General features: G+C 44.5%; 1 protein-coding gene across 2 annotated transcripts in view; it reads right to left on the minus strand.

Annotated features, from left to right (window-relative positions):
- LOC139573659 (zinc finger protein ZFPM2-like) overlaps positions 1 to 24,657 on the minus strand; it is a 139,885-nt gene that overhangs the window by 78,349 nt on the left and 36,879 nt on the right. For both annotated transcript variants that reach the window (XM_071397358.1, XM_071397357.1), the window contains one exon: positions 10,921 to 11,019. In XM_071397358.1, coding sequence (XP_071253459.1) covers positions 10,921 to 11,019 — 99 coding nt within the window. The remainder of the gene's footprint in view (positions 1 to 10,920; positions 11,020 to 24,657) is intronic.

Raw genomic sequence — 24,657 nt, forward strand, 5'->3', positions numbered from 1 at the left:
CATATGCACCTTTTGAACATACAGTATGGTGATTGAAGTCTGTCGAATTCTCTCCAACCTGACTTCAGACATGCACAGTGGACAGAGGAAGTGACTGCCACAGTCATGTGATCTGCTCTAGCCAATCCTGAATCACATGTACATTTTAAGTCACGTGGTGCTGGAAAGACTATTGAGAATAGAAGGCACCCCAAATAACAACACATCTAATTGACAAAAAATAATCACAATCGGATTACTACTCACTTCCATGACATGCTATAACATAACATATCACCCCCGTTCAGATGGGAGACAAGTGAAGTTCGGTACGTTGGAGACATTAGGGACATATTTAGCAACATTTTGTGGATGGCTTTTCCCCCACTGCTTCCCATGTCAGTGACAGGGGAGAGTAATCCTATACACAGACTGCTATTGTGAAATGAGAAACTAGCCTCCTTCACTGCCAGAGACCAGATGCACCTCTCTCTCTATCCTAATCTGTAAACGACTTAAAGGAGCCTTATCTCCGGGCTCTTCTGCTTCATTTCATGCTTGATTTACTTTAATTTGTCTGATAGGGCACGAGGATTTGGAAATGGCCCATCTTTCGGCGGAAAATGTTCTGATTTTTCTCCGGCATTGTTATGTGGAGGTTTTTGACTTCTCTCTCTTCCACTCTCTCTCTCTCTCCTCCACTCTCTCTCTCTCTCTCTCTCTCTCTCTCTCTCTCTCTCTCTCTCTCTCTCTCTCTCTCTCTCTCTCTCTCTCTCTCTCTCTCTCTCTCTCTCCCTCTCTCCCTCTCTTCCACTTGCTCTCTCTCTCTCTCTCTCGCGCTCTCTCTCCACCCGCTTTCTCTCTCTCTCCCTCCATCTCTCCTTTTTGCTTCCTTGAGAGGGAATCTCGCTCCAGTGCAGCAGTCTGTTTGAGTGCATTTAGTATCGAGCTAACGCAGCAGAAACAGACGATTTCTCCTTTTCCATGCGGTGGTGGTGTGGTGTGATGATTTTGTGATGGGCAACGCCGACACTAGAGTCTTGTTTGCCTTTCAGATTCTCATTGTGCGCGGTGCAGCCGAGTGCTTCAAACCACAAAGATCTTATGTTTAAGTTAAGAGGCGGCTGGCCCTCCAGTTTAGCAAGTGGGTGAGCGGCTGGCACTGATAAAGTTGCTCCACAATGGAGGAGCCGGGGACGGGGACAAGCAACATGTCTACAGTCAGATGGCTGGCTGATGGAGCTCTTTTCTTGTGGCCCACTGACTGACTCAAGTGTTTTCATGGCTCTGGCTGCTCACATCACATCACCAGGGTTTCTCTGGGTTGTTAATTTGGTATTTGTTATTTTATTAGGATCCCCATTAGCTGTTGCAAAAGCAGCAGCTACTCTTCCTGGGGTCCACACAAAACATGAAACATAATACAGAACATCAATAAACAAGAACAGCTCAAGGACAGAACTACATACATTTTTAAAAAGGCACACGTAGCCTACATATCGATGCATACACACAAACTATCTAGGTCAAATAGGGGAGAGGCGTTGTGCCTGTTAATGAATGGCAGCTGATCAGTGAGCTGTGATTAGGACAAGTATATCTCCCACAGATTCTCAGTCATCTCCATTCTCCTTCCAATGAGCCAAGCTAAGAACCAACACACAAATTACATATTGCCGTGTCAATAATTACAAATAACTATGATGTTTTTTCAACAGTATAATGCAGTATAATCATAACTGTAATACGGAGGTAGTGAGGTTAAAGCTGTAGCCTGTAATTTGTTTCCATTCTTTCCAATAAATAGGTAACCAAGACAACTTTCTACTATTTAGTCTGATTGAAATGAGTCACAACTTACATATTCAGCCTCTCCCACTCTAAGTGTCTCCCACTCTCAGTGTTACTGGCCCTCCCTCCAGACAATGGCACAAACAAGTGAGAAACCACACACACACTGACCATAATACATACACAACTATACACAGACACACACACACACACACACACACACACACACACACACACACACACACACACACACACACACACACACACACACACACACACACACACACACACACACACACACACACACACACACACACACACACACACACACACACACACACACACACACACACACAGGAAAGAGCGAGGAGAACATTGAAATTCATCTCACAGCCGGAATTGACTTAACTGTGGGTCTGTGCATGGTGATAAACGGAGTGATGATCCGGCAACACGTCTTTATCCATGCTTTGCTTTAATTAACGCCGGCTTGTTTGTTGAAAAGATGATTAATATGCCAATGAAAATTGCATAATTGAATACCACAACACTCACAATCAGGAAGGAACATGCGGTTTTTTATTAACTTTTTATTATCATTATTATTACTATTATTTGGTATTTTAATTCAGTTGACAACCAGTGCCCGCCCCCCCAACTTCACACAAAACCCAGCTGGAATTGGCGTGACCAGGGGGCCAAGCCGGACACAGCTGTTCATCACCACACACACTGTCTGAGAGGCAGGGGCCACTGCTCTGATATCAATACCTTTCACTAGGAGGAGAGACTGTGTGTGCGTGTGTGTGTGTGTGTGTGTGTGTGTGTGTGTGTGTGTGTGTGTGTGTGTGTGTGTGTGTGTGTGTGTGTGTGTGTGTGTGTGTGTGTGTGTGTGTGTGTGTGTGTGTGTGTGTGTGTGTGTGTGTGTGTGTGTGTGTGTGAGAGAGAGAGAGAGAGCAAGAGAGCGTGAGAGCGAGAAAGAGGGAGAGAGAGGGGGGGGGAGAGAGAGGGGGGGGAGAGAGAGGGTGAAGCTTAAGATTTACATTCCCACAGCCAAACCATATGCATTGATGACTTGAGGTGCTCAGTTTTCAAACTGAATTGAAACAAAAAGTTACCATAAATAGCGCAAATACATGTACATAAAATATGACCCAGTGCAGCTACTCAGTAAGATTCTGTTGAACTCTCAATGAATCATGGAGGAGCAGCACTGAGAAAGAAACACAAATATAGTTTATATATTTACAGCAAAATGAAATCCTATGGAATGAAGAGGGACTCAGAAAAATTCAACTTCCTGTAAGTTTCAGTTGAGTTACTCACAGTATAACATCCTCTCAAATAACTTGCACGAAACATCTCCATGTACATTTTAAATACACACATCACATATTCACCCGATTAAGTGATACCTCTCCAAATAAGTAGAAGGCTGCTATATTTCTCATCTATCCAGCCTCAGAGGGTGTAAGCATTGCAGAACAAACATATTCAGAGTGTTAAAGAAAGAAGGCAGCATTGAGAACCAAGTCCCCCAGGGCAGAATCACTGCCAGCTACTGTGTTCAGCTTCCTATTTACCAACAGCTTTCATTCTCATCGAATTCTGTCATGAAAAAAGAAACACTGCAAATGAAGATGTGATCTTCCAATGATACAGTGATTCTCTTGAAAAATGTGACAATCAATAGAATCTATATCTATTGACTATTTTAAGGACACGGTTGCAGCCAACATACTGTACCTACGCAAACTTTTACTCAGAATACTTAGAATGATAATAACAGCGATTTAATTCAGGCATATTTTAGATGATATAACTAACAACCATGAAGTTTTGCCATAAAGCCTCTTAGTACAGTATATCAGATCAGTGAGTACAGTTGCATGAAAGAACTGCAGCATTTGAGTGAAGTGATTTCTCTAATCTCTTGTTGAATATTTAATCAACACAATCAAACATTCTTTTCATGGTGTGTGTGTGTGTGTGTGTGTGTGTGTGTGTGTGTGTGTGTGTAGGCTATACATTTATGTGTCTGTGTGAGGAAGTGAATATAATGTGAAGTAGAGAGAGCATAGCAAGTTTCTATTTTGCAGTGTGGAGTACCAGGTTAGACGTTCACCACACATTCATGGCTTGCTCTGGGCCAGGGATGGCCCACAATTTCAGAAAAACCCTGTTGAGAAAATGAGTGCTGAGATAGCAGTTTAGTTTCCATGTTTTCATTCCCAAAGTTCTTAGCTGTTGTTCATAGTTTCATCTGAAATCTCATCATTATTTTTCCAATACTTGATAAAAAGCTTTGAATAAAACCACTGGGAAAGATAAAACATCCTTTTGAGAGAGAATCACTATGATGCACGTCCAAATCTGTTGATTTGAGGAAAAAATGTATAAACAACTTGAACGAGTCTCCTCAGTTTTCTACTTTGCTGAAATATCAAATCAAATTGTATTTGTCACATGTGCCGAATACAACAGGTGTAGACCTTACAGTGAAATGCTTACTTACGAGCCCCTAACAAACAATGCAGTAAAAAAAAAATATATATATATACAGAAAAGAATAAGAAATAAAAGTAACAAGTAATTAAAGAGAGCAGCAGTAAAATAACAATAGCGAGATACAGGGGGGTACCGGTACAGAGTCAATGTGCGGGGGCACCAGTTAGTTGAGGTAATATGTACATGTGGGTAGAGTTATTAAAGTGACTATGCATAGATGATATCAACAGAGAGTAGCAGTGGTGTAACGGGGGGGCAATGCAAATAGTCTGAGTAGCCATTTGATTAGGTGTTCAGGAGTCTTATGGCTTGGGAGTAGAAGCTGTTTAGAAGCCTCTTGGACCTAGACTTGGTGATCCCGTACCGCTTGCCGTGTCGTAGTAGAGAGAACAATCTATGACTAGAGTGGCTGGAGTCTCTGACGATTTTTAGGGCCTTCCTCTGACACCGCCTGGTATAGAGGTCCTGGATAGCAGGGAGCTTGGCCCCAGTGATGTAGTGGGCCGTTTGCACTACCCTCTGTAGTGCATTGCGGTTGGAGGCAGAGCAGTTGCCATACCAGGAAGTGATGCAACCAGTCAGGATGCTCTCGATGGTGCAGCTGTAGAACCTTTTTAGGATATGAGGACCCATGCCAAATCTTTTCAGTCTCCTGAGGGGAATAGGTTTTGTTGTGCCCTCTTCACGACTGTCTTGGTGTGCTTGGTTAGTTTGTTGGTGATGTGGACACCAAGGAACTTGAAGCTCTCAACCTGCTCCACTGCAGCCCCGTCGATGAGAATGGGGGCGTTCTCTGTCCTCTTTTTCCTGTAGTCCACAATCATCTCTTTTGTCTTGATCATGTTGAGGGAGAGGTTGCTGTCCTGGCACCACACAGCCAGGTCTCTGACCTCCTCCCTATAGGCTGTGTCGTTGTTGTCGGTGTTCAGGCCTACCACTGTTGTGTCATCGGCAAACTTAATGATGGTGTTGTGGAGTCGTGCCTGGCCGGTCAGTCATGAGTGAATAGGTGAATACAGTGAGTGAATAGGGAGTACAGGAGGGGACTGAGCACGCACCCCTGAGGGGCCCCTGTGTTGAGGATCAGTGTGGCGGATGTGTTGTTACCTACCCTTACCACCTGGGGGCAGCCCATCAGGATGTCCAGTATCCAGTTTCAGAGGGAGGTGTTTAGTCCCAGGGTCCTTAGCTTATTGATGAGCTTTGAGGGCACTATGGTGTTGAACGCTGAGTTTTAGTCAATGAATAGCATTCTCACATAGGTGTTCCTTTTGTGCTGGTGGGAAAGGGCAGTGTGGAGTGCAATAGAGATGGCATCATCTGTGGATCTGTTGGGGCGGTATGCATATTGGAGTGGGTCTAGGGTTTCTGGGATAATGGTGTTGATGTGAGCCATGACCAGCCTTTCAAATCACTTCATGGCTACAGACGTGAGTGCTACGGGTCGGTAGTCATTTAGGCAGGTTACCTTGGCGTTCTTGGGCACAGTCACTATGGTGGTCTGCTTGAAACATGTTGGTATTACAGACTCGGACAGGGAGAGGTTGAAAATGTCAGTGAAAAGCCTAGGAAATATAAAACTTGTAATGTATTTAAGGTTTAAAAAGGCTTCTGAAGTTTGTAATTTCCATTTTGAAATTTCAGACCTGATTTTCCTTTACGAAAAATGTATAAACTACTACAAAAATGTCCATTAATTATAATCCACATAATAATTCACATTTCCTGTTGCTGCAGAATTATTGTCCCGCTGTAGCAAACTGGCTCAAATTAAGATCCTACATCTGTATCAAACTATTCAAATGGCTCTTGCAAGCTACATTTCTGCAAACTCCTGAAGGATTCATCTACATCCTAATATTTCCAATCCAATTTAACCGGAGCAGTCTGAGTGGTCTGAGCACTAGTTTACCAATCTCTGCTTTCCAAGACTCTGTGTGCTGAAGGCTTGAGGGGTTCAATCAATGGTGCTTTGATCTCGACTGGAACTATAATTATTTAACATTGTTACAAGGATTTCTCTAATCCATCCTAGCATTAAATCCCTTTTACACCCTCATCTTCTGCAGCCCTAATCTGAATCTGTGCACTGAGTTTGTCTCTTTCTCTCATTCCAGCACCCCTTCCTCCCTCCTTCCTTACCACATCCTCAATTAATGGACTTCAGAGTCAGAATAAAAAATGCACTGTTGCCGTGCAGAACTTGTCAGGTGCCAGAAGAACTCTCATTAACAGTGTGTGTGTGTGTGTTCAGGATGGGGTCTTCTAGAGGTGTGATGACAAGGGTCTGTATAGGAAGTGTGCTGCCCAAGCCTGTGGACTGGGGTTGTCTCACAGTTACCTCATAGTGTGCTATAATTATGTAGCCACAAACATGAAGGTGTACTGGGGGAATTCATAGCTTTTTTTTATATCCCATTTGGACAACAAACTTACTACACTGCATCTGCTGTATTATACTGTATCGGCAAAAAAGTTTGCCCTGACACATTCAGGTCATTATCGTCTGGAGTATACCAATGTAGGATCTTAATTTGATGCACAGCAGGAAATGCAAACGTGTAGTCTATTCGAGGTATAAAAAGGCTTCTAAAGTTTGTAATTTCCACTTTAATATGTCATACTTGATTTTACCTAACAAAAAATGTATCAACCCCTGCACAAATGTCCATGAATTATAATCCATATAATAATTCACATCCCATGTTGCTGCTGGATTATTTCCCTGCTGTAGCAAACTGTCTCACAATAAGACCCTACATCTGTAAACCCTAATCTGTTTATTTTGGTGGTCATTATGACTCACAACAAAGAGGGCCAACGGTCCCTGTGTCCGTTCCTCCGTTCTCAAATATTTGTGACTCTGTGTTTCACAATGATATAAATAGCAGCACAGCGATGGTAAACATTTGCCGAGGCACCTGCCACGGTATCGTGGCCATCTGCTCTACAAATTCTCCTCGCGTGACATATGTGCATAAAACCTGAAACGTTATTGTTTTCACGTGGACCAGTAGGCGGGAACATCGCCATCGGCACACACTCAAAGGTGGGCCGGAGTAAAAACTGTGAGACTAACGTAGTCTTCATCTGAGGACAGACATGTTTTGCCGTGCAGCTTTTGATGACTCGATGAAGGGGATGGAGGCCGGCGGGAGATGAAGGGGATGGGTGGATAGGGGAGGGGTCTGTTCTTGTCTGACCATCGGACATCGTCTCGGAGGGCCACTCCTTCAGCTCACCCCAACCTGTCCGACCGTGGCTCATGCCCAGCTGGCACAGAGAGAAGGGTAACTGGACAGGGCTGTGCCCGTTCAGGACCAGTCAAGCAGAAAGAATTATGGGCAAGGTGATCATCACTTCTGCTCACTTGCTTGTGTTTAGTGCTCTCCTCCCTTCTCCTTCCCTGCCCCTGTTTCCTTCACAAACCGTCTCACCCAGCTGCTGGTGCAATCTTGGACTCATTATCTTCAAGTAAGACTGTTTGTCAGATGTATCTTACTTAGTACAAATAGAGGCAGCGTGTTGTTTAGTTTTTTTGAACAGTAAAATGACATGGTATCATGCTAACACCGAGATGGAAGATTACATTATGTTTACAGATATACATCACAGTGTCTGCTTAATCAGCCATGTAAGCCTAAGCTAACAACTGCATTCCTACAAACGTAGGGAGGACGTTTTACTCTGTACAGTATCGAGACAAAACCACACGAGAAGCAATGAGAGAGAGCCTCCTCTGAAGCTAACTGAGTTTCCATGTCTTTTCACGGGGGTGTGGCTCATAAGAGCAGACCAGTAGATTAGAATGTGCAGAAGTTCATTAGAAGCTAACGCTAGCTAAAACCCACCACTCTCATTTAGCCTTGAGGAACAGCGACAGATCTGTATCGGAGACAAACTAGTCCATGGAAATGAGTGAAGAATAGCAGTACTTCACAGTCAGGTTTATCTCCCGTTATAGAACATGGATTTCAAATATCCATGACGCCAAATGAACATGAAACAGCAGATCTCTGTGCTGATTGCTTCAGGGAGGACATGGTTATATTGAGAACTCCCTGTGTGTTCTCTGTTCTATGAGAGAAGGCAGAACACCCATCAGATTAATGAGTCACATGGTTCTACTGTCATACTATACAGGAAGGAACACTGGGAAACTAGTAGTTCCAATGGCTGTGGGTTAGCATGGAGCTGGAAACACCAATGTTGCGGGTTCGATTCCTACATGGGCCAGATAAACGTGTCACTGTCCGTGTCAACTGTTCTGTAAGTAACTTTGGATAAAAGAGTCTTCTTAACGACTATATTACAACACTCGATATGTGTTCATCCTTACATGGCACATAAAGATGAAAAGATCAATTAGAGAATGTACTGTTAGCTGCTTTTGTCACTTTATCGTCAGAGGAAAATGTCCAGGGGTGGTAGAATAGGAACACCAAAGACAGGTGAGGATGTTCAGAGCCACCTAATAAAAAAAGAATGCCCCCTTTCTTTATGTAACAGCCATTATACATCCTATTCAGATACACACACTGAGTGATTAAAAATGATCCGGTGCTGATCTTTATCGCACCTGCTTAAACTTAAGCCAAGAAATAACAAAGAGAGTTTGAATGCTACCACTATCTGAACATTTACAAAGAGATTACAGCGTAGACAGTCTCAAACTAAATACATTTGCTTTTAATCGCTTTGAACAGGAAGCCATGTAATTTCAAAATGTTCGTATCTGATTGTCTGATTTCCCTCTTTATTCAAATTATAACATGCCCATCTGACTTTTCCAACACAATGGGAAAAATTAAAAAGGGAAATGACCTTTCATGGCAGGCGGGATGGGATAGTGAATAGCATTATTATGCTCAAAGATTCATTTCTTGCCCACTGCCCACAAAGACAACAGAAGGAGTGCCAGCCACATCCGGCTCTGAAACTATGTCTCTCTCATGGACTAGTAGAACGTAAAGGATCTTAAGAAATACTAATGAGACTACCTGGAACTGAGAGGGAGTGCACCTTATCCTAACAAAATGATATTCATTATGTAGATTGTGTAGTAATGATGATATACTAACATATATGAGTATGGGTCCTTGGGGCTTTGACCAGGTAGATCGATACATGCCTGTATGTAGGAGTGGTCAGTGAGACAATCGTGCTATCTCATCTGAAGTCATGTTTCTGGAGTTAGAGTTTGAAAGAAACTCTAAGTATGAGGCAGACAATCCAGGATCATGTTCATTAGGGCACACTGTATCAAAATGTTTGGCAACGGTAAACTGAAATCTCTATTAGTATTGGACAAGTTCAGTCAGGTAGTTCAGTTAGGTAGGACCTTACTTAGCTTCAAACATTTTCTCCCTACTGAACACCCCCAAACCCCAGTCTGTCCAGCAGTCAGTGTTCTGTTATGAGCCTGTAATTCTCAATATTCTGAGGGCTAAGGACAGACAGAGAGAGAGAGCAAGAGAGAGAGAGAAAGAGAGATGTCCAGAGAGCGAGAGAGAGAGAGACATAGCGAGATCGGTGTATAATTACAGCCAGTCAGAGCTCCCATCCCCTCCAATCCTATCTCCCTTTCAAAGACAGCAGTATTTTTAAGCTCAGCGTTTTCCCCGGCCCAAAGGGCCTTCTCTTCGTCATGTGATGCCTGCTGTCTTTTTGTCATGGTGGCCCCCATAGTTGAGCGCTGACCCCCTCAGCCCCGTCTCCTGACTGATCACAGTGATGTTTTATTACTGTCGGCCCAGCCTCTCTAATCTTTAACCAGCAACGCTCATTTCCTTCTCCAGATTTAAATGCAAATGTGAAATTTAATGATAAATGCATTATCTGATAGGGGCCGATAACACTGATTCACTGTCAGTATAAAATACACACCGCAGGGGGCTTCAGCACCAGCACAACTTGTCCAAATCCCACTTTTATAAACGTATGTACCTGCTGCAATAAATTCTTAAGGTCATATGCATTAGAAGGGAATCATATTTTGTGTGTTCAGCAATGTGGATGTAATGCCCTCAACAGTAATTGCTGTGTTGCTATCTTGTTCGATGTATTATCCATCACTTTGATGAAGTGACTTTTAAGATGAACAAAAAAACAAGATACAACCATTTTTTCAAAACTCTTGTGAAGAACAGCAAGGGGAATCTGCATGGTAAAATGAGATTTTCAAAGAGAAAATAAATATAGTACATTTTTTCATTCTAAGCTTTCTTTCGGGGTTTCATTCTATGTTCAAGCACATATACCATAAGATTAAGAGCAAAGCAATTTCATCCATCCATTCAACACTGGTAAGTTAACTTACTATTCAATGGTGATAATATACTCATTTAGCTCACCACATCACTTTTCCCAGTTTTTCATCTATTGTTATTAGGAAGCACATTTTATCCCAACTTCAGAGTTGTGGCTTATATCTCATGTGCCTTGCTCTTTCCCTTTCTGGTAGATTTGAAAGCACTCATCCTACGAGGTGCATTCCATTCCCAGCAGGCAAAATATGTCATTAGATGTCATAAAAAAGTCACTTCCTGGTTGAAATACGGCTTTCTGGTTGAGGGATGTCAGTTAACTGCCAGACAACCAGATGGCAACCACCAGAGAGAGAGAGAAATGACGTAAACTTACTTGGTCCATCCCAATCCTCTGGTCCTATAGCTGGGTGTCTGGACTCACTCTGCCCATCCATGTCTGACTCCCCTGCTTCTCCACTGCCATCTTCTTCACCTGTAGACAGACGGGGAGATGGGACAGGTTGGTCATACAGTAGCATGTTGAGTGACATCACTCACAGTTAAATCATATTGTTGCCAGACCACGTTTGATCGAGGAGCACCCATATAATACAGTTGAAACAACTGTAATCAGTGCCTTCAGAAAGTATTCATACCCGTGGACTTATTCCACATTTTGTGGTGTTACAGCCTGGACTCAAAACACATTAAATATGATTTTTCACACAATACCCTATAACGACAAAGTGAAAACATGTTTTTAGAAATGTTTGCAAACGTATTAATAATGAAATACAGAAATATCTCATTAACATAAGTATTCACACCCCAAAGTCAATACATGTTAGAATCACCTTTGGCAGCGATTAGAGCTGTGAGTCTTTCTGGGTAAGTCTCTAAGAGCTTTGCACACCTGGATTGTACAATATTTGCTCATTATTCTTTAAAACAGTATTCAAGGTCTGTCAAGTTGGTTGTTGATCATTGCTAGACAGCCATTCTTGCCATAGATTTTCACGCCGATTTTAGTCAAAACCATAACTACTATAGGCCACTCAGGAACATTCACGGTCTTCTTGGTAAGCATCTCGAGTGTATATTTGGCCTTGTGTTTTAGGTTATTGTCCTGCTGAAAGGTGAATTTGTCTCCCAGTGTCTGATGGAAAGCAGACTGAACCAGGTTTTCCTCTAGGATTTTGCCTGGGCTTAGCTCTATTCCATGTATTTTTATCCTAAAAACCTCCCTGGTCTTTGTAGGTGACTAGTGCTGAACGATTAGTTATTTTTGAGGTCGATTCGGTTTCGGTTTGATTATTCAAAAACAATCACGATTTTCGATTTAGTTTTCAATATATATTTTTTTACATTAAATGCACTATGCATTAAAGGGGTTGAATGCTGTAACAACACACAATAAAACAATTAATACAAGTCGTATGATGGTAGAGACTGCCCATTACTGCTTATCATTTATTAAAATGACTTTACTTGAATAAAATATTTCTGTTATTGTGTATATTACATTTGTTTTATTTGATGACTTTATTATTTAATTCCAAGTCATCATCTCATCTCTATAGAGCTGCTGCCCATGCTGTCTGACAAAATCACTGTTTTAGTGGTTCTTCAAAGTACATAAGACATACTTTAATGACTGCTGAATACCAACTATCAATCACTTAGATCATGTATTTTCAGATAAGAATACCTTGTGAAGCAACTGCTCTGTATCCGTCCTGATCGCACATTCTTCTGTCTCTTATATAGCAGGCGTAGAATAAACAGACCGGACACGTGAGAGCGCAATGGATTATGGTAATTGTGGTTAATTATCAAGTTATCTGCGTTAAACTATGTAGAACATTGGCCTGTTGGAAACTACAACTCCCTACTACATCGCATAGTTTGTGTATGATCTGATTTATTTCTAGAGAAACTGCAGCGCAATGTGCGCATTGAGCTCACATAAAAAAGCAGAACGAAATGAACCGATGACGGTCAATTAGTTGTTTAAAAACCAAGAAATAACCAACATTTCGGTTAATTGCTCAGCACTACCGATGACAAGCATACCCATAACATGATGCAGCCACCACCATGAAAATATGAAGAGTGGAAACAGTGATGTGTTGGATTTGCCAAAACATTACGCTTTGTTTTCAGGACATAAAGTTAATTTCTTAACCAATTTCTGTTGCAGTTTTACTTTAGTGCCTTATTGCAAACAGGATGCATGTTTTGGAATATTTTTTATTCTGTACAGACTTCCTTCTTTCACACTGTTATTTACATTAGTATTGTGGAGTAATTATAATGTTGTTGATCCATCCTTCCTATCACAGCCTTTAAACTCTGTACCTGTTTTAAAAAGTCACCATTGGCCTCATGGTGAAATCCCTGAGCGGTTTCCTTCCTCTCCGGAAACTGAGTTAGAAAGGACTCCTCTATCTTTGTAGTAACTGGGTGTATTGATACACCACCCAAAGTGTAATTAATAATTTCACCATGCTCAATGTCTGCTTTTTATTTTATTTTTACCTATCTACAAATATGTGCCCTTCTTTGCGAGGCATAGGAAAACATCCCTGGTCTTTGTGGTTGAATCTGTGGTTGAAATTCATTGCTCGACTGAGGGACCTTACAGATAATTGTATGTGTGGGGTACAGAGATGAGGTAATCATTCAAAACTCATGTTAAACAATATTATTGCACACAGAGTGAGTCCATGCAACTTATTATGTGACTTGTTAAGCACATTTGTACTCCTGAACTTATTTAGGCTTGCCATAACAAAGGGGTTGAATACTTATTGACTCAAGACATTTCAGCTTTTCATTTTTAATTAATTGGTCAAAATGCCTAATAACATAATTTCAGTTTGGCATTAAGGGATATTGCATGTAGGCCGGTGACAAAAACTCTCAATTTAATAAATATTACATTCAGGTTGTAATACAACAAAATGTGGAAAAAGTAAAGGAGTGTGAATACTTTTTGATGGTACTGTAACTAACGTTAAACATCTAGGGCTGAAAACAAGAAACAAATGGTTATGTTAGCTATATATACAATGTTCTTAACAATAAGCAATGTCACCCCTGCAGCTTTGAATGCATTGTCTTATTGTTACTATGTATGTCCAGTACAGTGCATTGAATTGCAAGAAGTATCAAGTGTGTGTAACTGTGGGACCAGTGGCTGTGCAGCTGCAACACTGTTATCTAGAGTTCCCATGAGTTACCATACAGGAGGAAGCCCATGTGTAGCAGGAAGGAAGGAGGAGCAAGAACTTTGGGAGAGCAAGAAAAAGAGAGGGAGAGAGAGAGGAAGGTGGCTATTTATTACTGTTTGATCTATTGTGGAGGAGGGAGAATGTGTGTTCTAGGATGCAGAACAACAGATTTACAGTCTCAGGGCTGAGGCTCAGAAAGAGAGAGAGAGAGAGAGATAGACGGGGAGAGAGACAGAGAGAGAGAGAGAGAGAGAGAGAAAGATAGAAAGGGGAGAGAGGAGGGGGGGGGGGGGGGGAGGGAGAAAGGGAGAGGACATACCCAGGGATATTTGGCTATCTATCTCTAACCTGGGAAGTAAAGTGCTTAAATACCTTGTAAAACAGAGTACTTTACAGCCTACACAGCCACAGCAACCACCGTGATGGGAATACGGCTTACCACGTTCCTAGATTTTCCTTGAAAACCTCTTCTGTTTTGCATGTCCAAGTCCACTATACAGACACAGACAATTAAGTCGTTCTATAACAAACCCCAAAATCCAAAAAACACTAGCACTGTGGAGGGGGGACTGTTGGATAAGAGCGTCTGCTAAATTATTAGAATATAAAAATGTTTATGTCTCCAGCCCTGACTTCAGTCTCTGAGCTCTACTGCTGGTGGTAGGCTTGTCCTTAGTGGAGGGGATACTTAGTTATATCTGGTCACATCATCTTTTCCGTTGCTTTGATGTGTTAAACCTACAGAGTACGTCCAAGGGCGTTGATGGGTTATTATTAGACTTCATTGAAGAAGGAGGCAGAGGGATGGATTTAGTCAGACCCTTCAGAAGTAAAGGTACTAGGATTACAACTACTACTGGCTCTGGCTAAAAGTAGTGTACTATATGGTAAATAGAGTGCCATATCGGACACGTCTATACAGTCCAGAATAAGGCCTTAACGTTGTGTCCATCCTGGGTTCATCTTCAGATCAACCAACACTCACTGCGCTTGTTTGGCTTTCTACACACATGGCTCACTTCAAAGAAGGCAGCAAACACTGCCAAAAGGATAGCAGCTTCCTGCCTCTCTGTGAGAGAGAGAGAAAAACGTCAAGCGAAGGAAGTCTGCAGCACTGTCCTACTAACAGTAACATGAGGTCACCGTGACCCAGTTTAGCTTATGCAAGTGTCTGCTTGGGATGGCGAAATTCTCCCCCTTTCCTTCCTTCCCAGTAGGTATTATCAGTGAGCCCACTCTCTGAATCCGCCTCGCTATTTACTGTTGGGGGCCTGGAGTACAGTTAGCTGGAGACGCTCTTTAGCATACTGGGGATCACTAGGCGTTATGACGAGGATAACAAAGGGCGAATATCAACAGTTCCTTTCAGTGGAGCGAGTTTAAAGAAGCCGGGTGAGATAACATTAAAGGCAGTACCTTGATCTCAGGCGAACATGTTAAGCCCTGCAACGAAACGTATTGGAAGTGTTTAATTACAGCTCAGGAAATGAAGCTACAAGATGATTCCTTAATTAAGCAGTGATTACGGATTTTCTGCTGCATTCTATCTAACCACCGTTTGCAATGCATTTTAAACACAATCGCCCAGGCAACCTCACAGAGATGAACAATGTCACAGGCAAGCAATGGGCTTGATGAAGTTTCCTCTCTAGCGAATGTCACACGGGAAACCAGCAAGGAGGAACATGTTGTAGCAGTATGTAGGATACAGTATGATAAAGATACAGGGATACATACAGCCTCTTCATGATTTCAATGTGCATGAGCTATCTCAAAACCTTTTTGCCATACGAACAGACTATTAAAGCATTCCGTTTCATTCAGAGGGGGCTGTGTTTGATATCACTTGTTTCTTGCGGTGTTATCAAAGGATACAGATTGTCAATTATCTACATTATAGTCTATGTCACAATAATCTACCGTTGGCTAAATCTCTTTCCTTGTTTAATCAAATGAAGAAATTTAGGAGTGAATGAGAAAAATTATGTATCTGAGAGTGAGGATGGAGAAAGGTGGAGGGAAGAGTAAGGGGTTGGGTAGGGTAGAATGGGGTAGGGTAGGGTTCATGGGGTAGGGTAGGATGGGGTAGGGTAGGGTGGCATTGGGTAGGGTAGCATGGGGTAGGGTAGGGTGGCATGGGGTAGGGTAGGGTGGCATGGGGTAGGGTAGGGTAGCATTGGGTAGGGTAGCATGGGGTAGGGTAGGGTGACATGGGGTAGGGTAGCATGGGGTAGGGTAGGGTAACGAGGTAGGGTAGGGTGGCATGGGGTAGGGTAGGGTGGCATGGGGTAGGGTAGGGTGGCATGGGGTAGGGTAGGGTAGCATGGGGTAGGGTAGGTTAGCATGGGGTTGGGTAGGGTGGCATGGGGTAGGGTAGGGGGGCATGGGGTGAGGTTGCATGAGGTAATGTAGGGTAGCATGGGGTAGGGAAGCATGGGGTAGGGTGGCATGGGGTAGGGTAGGGTAGCATGGGGTAGGGTAGGGGAGCATGGGGTAGGGTTGGGGAGCATGGGGTAGATTAGGAGAAATGGGGTAGGGTAGCATGGGGTAGGGTAGGCGGCATGGGGTAGGGTAGTATGGGGTGGGGTAGGGTAAGGTGGCATGGAGTAGGGTGGGGTAGAATGGGGTAGGGTAATGGGGTAGAGTAGGGGTAGGGTAGACGTGCATGGGGTAGGGTAGGGTAGGATGGGATAGGGTAGGTGAAGCGGGGTGGGGTAGGGGCCCATGGGGTAGGGTTGGTGGCATGGGGTATGGTAGCATGGGGTAGGGTAGAGGAGCAGGGGGTAGGGTAGCATGGGGTAGGGTTGGGGGCATGGGGTAGGGTGGCATGGGGTAGGTTGGGGGATCACGGGGTAGGATAGGGGAGCATGGGGTAGGGTAGGGTAGCATGGGGTACGGTATGGTAACATGGGGTAGGGTAGGGGGCATGGGGTAGGGAAGGGGAGCATGGGGTAGGGTGGGAATGCATCGGTAGGGTAGGGGGGCATGGGGTAGGGAGGGGGGGCTTGGGGAAGGGTGGGAGTGCATTGGTAGGGTAGGGGGGCATGGGGTAGGGAAGGGGAGCATGGGGTAGGGTGGGAGTGCATTGGTAGGGTAGGGGGGCATGGGGTAGGGAAGGGGAGCATGGGGTAGGGTGGGAGTGCATTGGTAGGGTAGGGGGGCATGGGGTAGGGAAGTGGAGCATGGGGTAGGGTGGGAGTGCATTGGTAGGGTAGAGGGGCATGGGGTAGGGTGGGAGTGCATTGGTAGGGTAGGGTACATGGGGTAGGGTTGGAGTGCATTGGTAGGGTAGAGGGGCATGGGGTAGGGTGGGAGTGCATTGGTAGGGTAGGGTACATGGGGTAGGGTGGGAGTGCATTGGTAGGGTAGAGGGGCATGGGGTAGGGTGGGAGTGCATTGGTAGGGTAGGGTACATGGGGTAGAGTGGGAGTGCATTGGTAGGGTAGAAGGGCATGGGGTAGGGTGGAGTGCATTGGTAGGGTAGGGTACATGGGGTAGGGTGGGAGTGCATTGGTAGGGTAGAGGGGCATGGGGTAGGGTGGGAGTGCATTGGTAGGGTAGGGTACATGGGGTAGGGTTGGAGTGCATTGGTAGGGTAGAGGGGCATGGGGTAGGGTGGGAGTGCATTGGTAGGGTAGGGTACATGGGGTAGGGTGGGAGTGCATTGGTAGGGTAGAGGGGCATGGGGTAGGGTGGGAGTGCATTGGTAGGGTAGGGTACATGGGGTAGGGTGGGAGTGCATTGGTAGGGTAGAGGGGCATGGGGTAGGGTGGAGTGCATTGGTAGGGTAGGGTACATGGGGTAGGGTGGGAGTGCATTGGTAGGGTAGAGGGGCATGGGGTAGGGTGGGAGTGCATTGGTAGGGTAGGGTACATGGGGTAGGGTGGGAGTGCATTGGTAGGGTAGGGGAACATGGGGTAGGGTGGGAGTGCATTGGTAGGGTAGGGTACATGGGGTAGGGTGGGAGTGCATTGGTAGGGTAGGGTACATGGGGTAGGGTGGGAGTGCATTGGTAGGGTAGGGGACCATGGGGTAGGGTGGGAGTGCATTGGTAGGGTAGGGGACATGGGGTAGGGTGGGAGTGCATTGGTAGGGTAGGGGTACATGGGGTAGGGTGGGAGTGCATTGGTAGGGTAGGGGTACATGGGGTAGGGTGGGAGTGCATTGGTAGGGTAGGGGGGCATTGGTAGGGTAGGGTACATGGGGTAGGGTGGGAGTGCATTGGTAGGGTAGGGGTACATGGGGTAGGGTGGGAGTGCATTGGTAGGGTAGGGGTACATGGGGTAGGGTGGGAGTGCATTGGTAGGGTAGGGGGGCATGGGGTAGGGTGGGAGTGCATTGGTAGGGTAGGGTACATGGGGTAGGGTGGGAGTGCATTGGTAGGGTAGGGGACCATGGGGTAGGGTGGGAGTGCATTGGTAGGGTAGGGTACATGGGGTAGGGTAGGAGTGCATTGGTAGGGTAGGGGTACATGGGGTAGGGTGGGAGTGCATTGGTAGGGTAGGGTACATGGGGTAGGGTGGGAGTGCATTGGTAGGGTAGGGGAACATGGGGTAGGGTGGGAGTGCATTTTTATTTATTTATTTATTTTACCGTTATTTTACCAGGTAAGTTGACTGAGAACACGTTCTCATTTGCAGCAACGACCTGGGGAATAGTTACAGGGGAGAGGAGGGGGATGAATGAGCCAATTGTAAACTGGGGATTATTAGGTGACCGTGATGGTTGAGGGCCAGATTGGGAATTTAGCCAGGACACCGGGGTTAACACCCCTACTCTTACGATAAGTGCCATGGGATCTTTAATGATGGTAGGGTAGGGTACATGGGGTAGGGTGGGAGTGCATTGGTAGGGTAGGGTACATGGGGTAGGGTGGGAGTGCATTGGTAGGGTAGGGTACAAGGGGTAGGGTGGGAGGCACAGTGTATGTTAGGGCAGAGTTTGCGGGCATGTGTCAGTGAGCTGTTAGAATCAGGCCTCCCTATCGCTGCTTCATCAAAGGACAGCCTCTCCAGCCAAATCACAGTCACACACAGTCGGGTGCCACACATCCAGGTCAATAAGCTTATAGGCGATTTACACAAACAACTCCTCCAGCAAGGTAGGAACAAAGTCATATTGGCTTTTTCTCTCCCTTTTAGCATTGTCTTTGCCAAGGAAGCCCTTGAAAATGTCAATCTGGTTCGCGTGCGACTTTAAGAAGCTCAGAGCCGTCTAATCTGACCAGCCAGCCAACAGACAGGTTGCTACTCCCTCTACACGGTCTTATTGTAGCATAGAGAATGATGATGTTGAAATGATGTCAGTAAAGCAAATGGTTACTGTATGTTTAAACCACCATAGGATGCGTTAGGTTAAGGTTAGGATTTAGGGTTGGGTTTGACCATAGATCTACGTTAGTCTCGGTTGTCATGGTAACCAAACTGCGATCAAGATCACATCGCTTTCTAATGAAGATAAACTAGCTAATTCTAGTCAAAGGCAAAAGACAGAAGGTCATTCATGTTTAAAGAAGGTTGTTGATACAGCAAATACCAATTCGTGATCAGCCATTCCAAAAAGACACTGTCTCCACCAAAGTCAAGCATAGCTGTAAGACTTCTGTCTCTGCTCTCAGAAGAACCATCCCAGAGAATACATCATACATCTTCCAGAGATACGGGCCAAACACCCCACCAACACTATGCAGTCCCTCCAATGGAGGGAGGTTATTAGTGAATAAGCCTTGCCACTGTCTCTTTAACTGCCAATAAATTCCCATCATTACAGAATCTGGCAGTTTTCCTGGGCGTCTGCGCCGGGTTTTATCTCCCTCTCTCTCCAGTCTGGGAGCATGTAGATCTGGCCCCGTTAGATTGTCATACTTAACAAACATTCATGATTCATTTCCTCCAATGAGTCAAATGGGGCTAAAGGGATGTCTCGATTCATCTTATCGCGCCACAAATTAGCATTTTCCATATTCCTCAGCATCAACTGTGCATTAAAATTCCACATTTACCATTCCAGGCACTGGGCTGGCAGCTGTGGCAAAATAAAACTGAGAACGGAGGAGATGCTCTGTTGGTGGGATCCTGATTATTTCTGAATGGCACAAAGAGTGACACATGAATTCTGCCACTTTCTGTTTGTTGCTATACGTCTCTGACTGACTATGATTCAGATTAGCCATCGAAAGGTCAAATCGAGGGTCAATGTGATTTTGTATTTACCACAATGAGTATCCTACCAGATATTCAGGTCCCCTTGAACTGTGAGGAAGTAAACTGTGTATGACTGCATTGTAATGCCATAATTTGGATCTATTAACGGTGATTGGAAGATAAATGCAATTGTCTCATTCTTAGAAATGCAATTACATTTAAGTTATATGGTCACTGTATGCACTTGACTACCATCAGAATCACATGTAATCAATAACAATCTATGTACATTAAAGCTGCTTTTCGTCATCCGTAAATAGGTGAATCTCACACACACACACACACACACACACACACACACACACACACACACACACACACACACACACACACACACACACACACACACACACACACACACACACACACACACAGACACAGACACACACACACACACACACACACACACACACACACACACACACACACACACACACACACACACACACACACACACACACACGCACACACACACACACAGAGCAGCTTGTGCCAACACCGTGTTAAACTTCACAGACATCCCCCATCCCCTTCCCACTCATATTTCCACAACAATAAAAAGGGGTACAAGAACAAGGTGAAATTTCACAATTTCAGTAAAAGAGATGCCACTCGGTAAATAAAACGGCATCCTTCTCACAATTATGGCTCTGGGAGTGACAACAGAGTATAAATCCTGCCTCTGCGTTCAGTTCACTAGCAGGTGGACCGTGCACAAGAAGTTGTTTGAGGATAGATTCTTCAAACTCCAAGGTTGTTTCTGCAGGGGTGTGGAAGGTGGGGGTGTGTGTGGTGGAGGGGTGTGGCTTGTCCAGAGTGCTCATGGGTAGAACCCCTCTCTCTAACTGAATGTTGGTTCACATGCTCTCCTCTCACAGAGCTTCCCTGTTCTATTCTAGCTGGCTACTTCATTTCACACCAATGGATGTCGTTTCAGAGCCATTATGACGTGTGGTGTCACTGACAGACAAGTGCCTCTCTATCATTTCATGGTAGATGAGTAGGCATGGGTAGAACTGAAGAGTGACACTCTCCAAGTAGATGAAGGTGTCCACAAAGTGGAACGCTGACACAGTTTGCAGAAACACAGATTACATAAATGACATTCTGAATAAGAATGTGTATAAGGGACAGGGATTCTGGGAAAGAATAGACTAATCCTTTGTTAAAACATTGGACGACGCAACAGCAAAAATGTATCACGTATGCTGCCAAACAGACACAACAGCTGACTTAATAAGACTCAAGTGCTCCAAGCAGCTGCTAAAAGACAAGGTGACGACATAGTATAGTGTGTTGGCGTATCTTCACTACACAACGCATACAGAACCAGCAAAGGTCCCCCTCGCAAAACAGGTTTCTGACCTCAAGGGTCTTTTCCTGGTTAAAAGACGTATATAAAAGGTCATCAATAACAGGTGCAGGACAGGAACAGCAGGCACAGATTCCAGAGTCAACCAACCATGGCCCTATGAATTGTGTGAAGAGTCTCAGTCACGACCAAGTCAAGTCAAGCTGGGGCGTCAAGGTGCTCCCACCAGTTATCTGAAGGAGGCCCTGCCTTTTCTGCAAGGGTAAGGCAGACGGGTACGACTTTGGTGGCATTCAACTTCTTGACCTTTGCGCCTTTAAGCGGCTTTGCTACTTCACCGCACTCCGATCAAAGTTAATAAGTGCTTCATATGTTAATGAAAATTGGTCCTCCTCTTTGTGTTCCCACAGCTTTTTAATACCTATTATAGGCTCCAACTTTTAATGGAGGTTTTAGGTCCCTGTGACAAGCCCATTTCGCAGAGTGACTACACAGATACAAGGCTAAGCTAAGACCACAAAGTCCCACAGTGTGGCTCAGTGGAAAAACCTTCCTTCACAGGGGAGACCGTATTCTCCGAGAGGGAGGAGTGGAGGAAGAGAAGGAAGAGAAGATAAAGGCCATGGGATGAGTGGCTGCTTTAAAACCTACGTTCAACTCCGCACCGGACTAATTACACCACGGCCATCACATTTGAGAGGGTTTAGTTCATCAAGGGGCCCTTTTTTTCCTCCTATAGTCGAGGAATAACACACTTAAACCGTTTAATGCTGGTCCAGGATTGCGTCCTGTTTAAATCGCAGGCACTTTCAACATAAGTGGGGGTAAATTTAAGCCACTCAGACACAGGTTTAAATGAGGTTTAAAGAGATCTCACTGAGCAATGGAACATGGCTGGAAAATGGCTATACCTGATGATTGAGCAGAACTTGCAACGACGAAAGAAAAGAAAGTTGGATAGGACATCACTTGGGTTTTAAGAGGAAGTGGGACACTTAGCTAAGCTTAGATAGTGAAGCTTGTAAATGACAAGGGAAAGATTATTTAAGTATCTCGAAAACGAATAGTTGGCACTTCGGACAACTCTTAGTCCTACTTTATTCCAAAACATCAGAAAGTGAAAGGAGATTTGAGGCACACACACACTCATACTTGGTCTTATCCAAGACAATGGAGGTATCAAATGGTTTCTCCAGGGCTCTTTGAAGACTTGTACAATCACATTTTAAGAAATGTTAATATTCCTTGGGCTACTTTCACATACAGTACTGTAGTGTTCAATTTATCCTAGAGCTAATGAGTCTGTGAATCACAATCTATTCAGTGGTTCTCCTGTTGCAGTGTATAACTCTCACAATATACAGTTATATCAGAGGCATAGGGAAGGAGGTGTTGCTGTGAAATCAAATGTTGGAAAGGGGCACTGTTATTGATATGATTGTTGAGGGCATAGCCTATGCAAAGCACGAAAATAGTTCTTTTTTTGAAGACGTTTTCAAATCCTAAAAGTTTAGAGGTGTGAAAAATAAAGAATAATTCAAAACATTTCTTGTTCAAGGAAAAGGAGACGTGAGACATTCAAAGTATTGGTTCTTCATTAAAAGGCAAATTTATGGCATTCATGAGCCAGTAATTCTGGGGACACCTGGGGTACTAAAACCCAAGAACTGGGGGTATGGGGGAGGTGTGTGTGTGCGGGGGGGGGGGGGGGGGGGGGCATGTATGCACCTCTGTGTATGTGTGTGACAGCTCTGTCATCTTCACACTGTATCCTGGAGCGGGTTGTAATTTAACTCCTGTGATGGCAGGGTGTGACCAATATGAAACTAAAATAAAGCAGCAATCTAATTGAATTGGAGTTCAAAGAGTAGTTGGTGGGTTTGACTGCGCTAGGCGTTTTGTGGCTGATAGCCCTCCCAGCAGTAGCAGGTGTGAGCTGGGAGTGTTCAGACAGAGTACTGTACTGGTTCAAAGGTAGGGAAGTGACACGCTAGCTCACTACTCTCCAGTGGGCATGGAGGGCCTCCATAGGAGCATCACAGAGCCCCAGAGATAGAGAGACAGAGAGAGAGATACAGAGAGGGAGAAAGACAGAGACAGAGATACAGAGAGATAGAGAGACAGAGAGAGAGATACAGAGAGGGAGAGAGACAGAGACAGAGATACAGAGAGATAGAGAGACAGAGAGAGAGATACAGAGAGGGAGAGAGACAGAGACAGATATACAGAGAGGGAGAGAGACAGAGACAGAGATACAGAGAGGGAGAGAGACAGAGACACAGACAGAGACATATATACAGAGAGGGAGAGAGACAGAAACAAAGACAGAGACACAGACAGAGACAGAGATCCAGAGAGGGAGAGAGACAGAGACAGATATACAGAGAGGGTGAGAGACAGAGACAGAGACAGAGATACATAGAGGGAGAGAGAGACAGAGACAGAGACAGAGATACATAGAGGGAGAGAGAGACAGAGACAGAGAGAGATATACAGAAAGGGAGAGAGACAGAGACAGAGATACATAGAGAGAGAGAGAGACAGAGACAGAAAGAGAGACAGCGACAAAGACAGAGACAGAGACCGAGAGAGAGATACATAGAGGGAGATATATAATATGACATTTGTAATGTCTTTATTGTTTTGAAACTTCTGTATGTGTAATGTTTACTGTTAATTTGTATTGTTTATTTCACTTTTGTATATTATCTACCTCACTTGCTTTGGCAATGTTAACACATGTTTCCCATGCCAATAAAGCCCCTTGAATTGAATTGAATTGAATTGAGAGACAGAGACAGAGACAGAGATACAGAGAGGGAGAGAGACAGAGACAGAGAGAGAGATACAAAAAGGGAGAGAGACAGAGTCAGAGATACATAGAGAGAGTGAGACAGAGACAGAAAGAGAGACAGCAACAAAGACAGAGACAGAGACCGAGAGAGACAGAGACACAGAGGGAGAGAGAGACAGAGACAGAGAGAGAGACAGAGATACATAGAGGGAGAGATACAGAGAGAGAGATACAGAGGGAGAGAGACAGAGGGAGAGAGACAGAGACAGAGAGAGAGAGAGAGAGAGAGAGAGAGTGAGATACAGAGGGAGAGATACAGAGAGAGAGATACAGAGACAGAGACAGAGAGAGAGAGAGAGAGAGAGAGAGAGAGACAGCGATAGATACATAGAGAGAGAGAGAGATACATAGAGGGAGAGAGAGAGAGAGAGAGACAGCGATAGATACATAGAGAGAGAGAGAGATACATAGAGGGAGGGAGAGAGAGAGAGAGAGAGAGAGAGAGAGAGAGACAGCGATAGATACATAGAGAGAGAGAGAGAGATACATAGAGGGAGGGAGAGAGAGAGAGAGACAGAGAGAGAGGGAC

The sequence above is a fragment of the Salvelinus alpinus genome, chromosome 4 (assembly GCF_045679555.1).
Source record: "Salvelinus alpinus chromosome 4, SLU_Salpinus.1, whole genome shotgun sequence".
Classification (NCBI taxonomy): domain Eukaryota; kingdom Metazoa; phylum Chordata; class Actinopteri; order Salmoniformes; family Salmonidae; genus Salvelinus; species Salvelinus alpinus.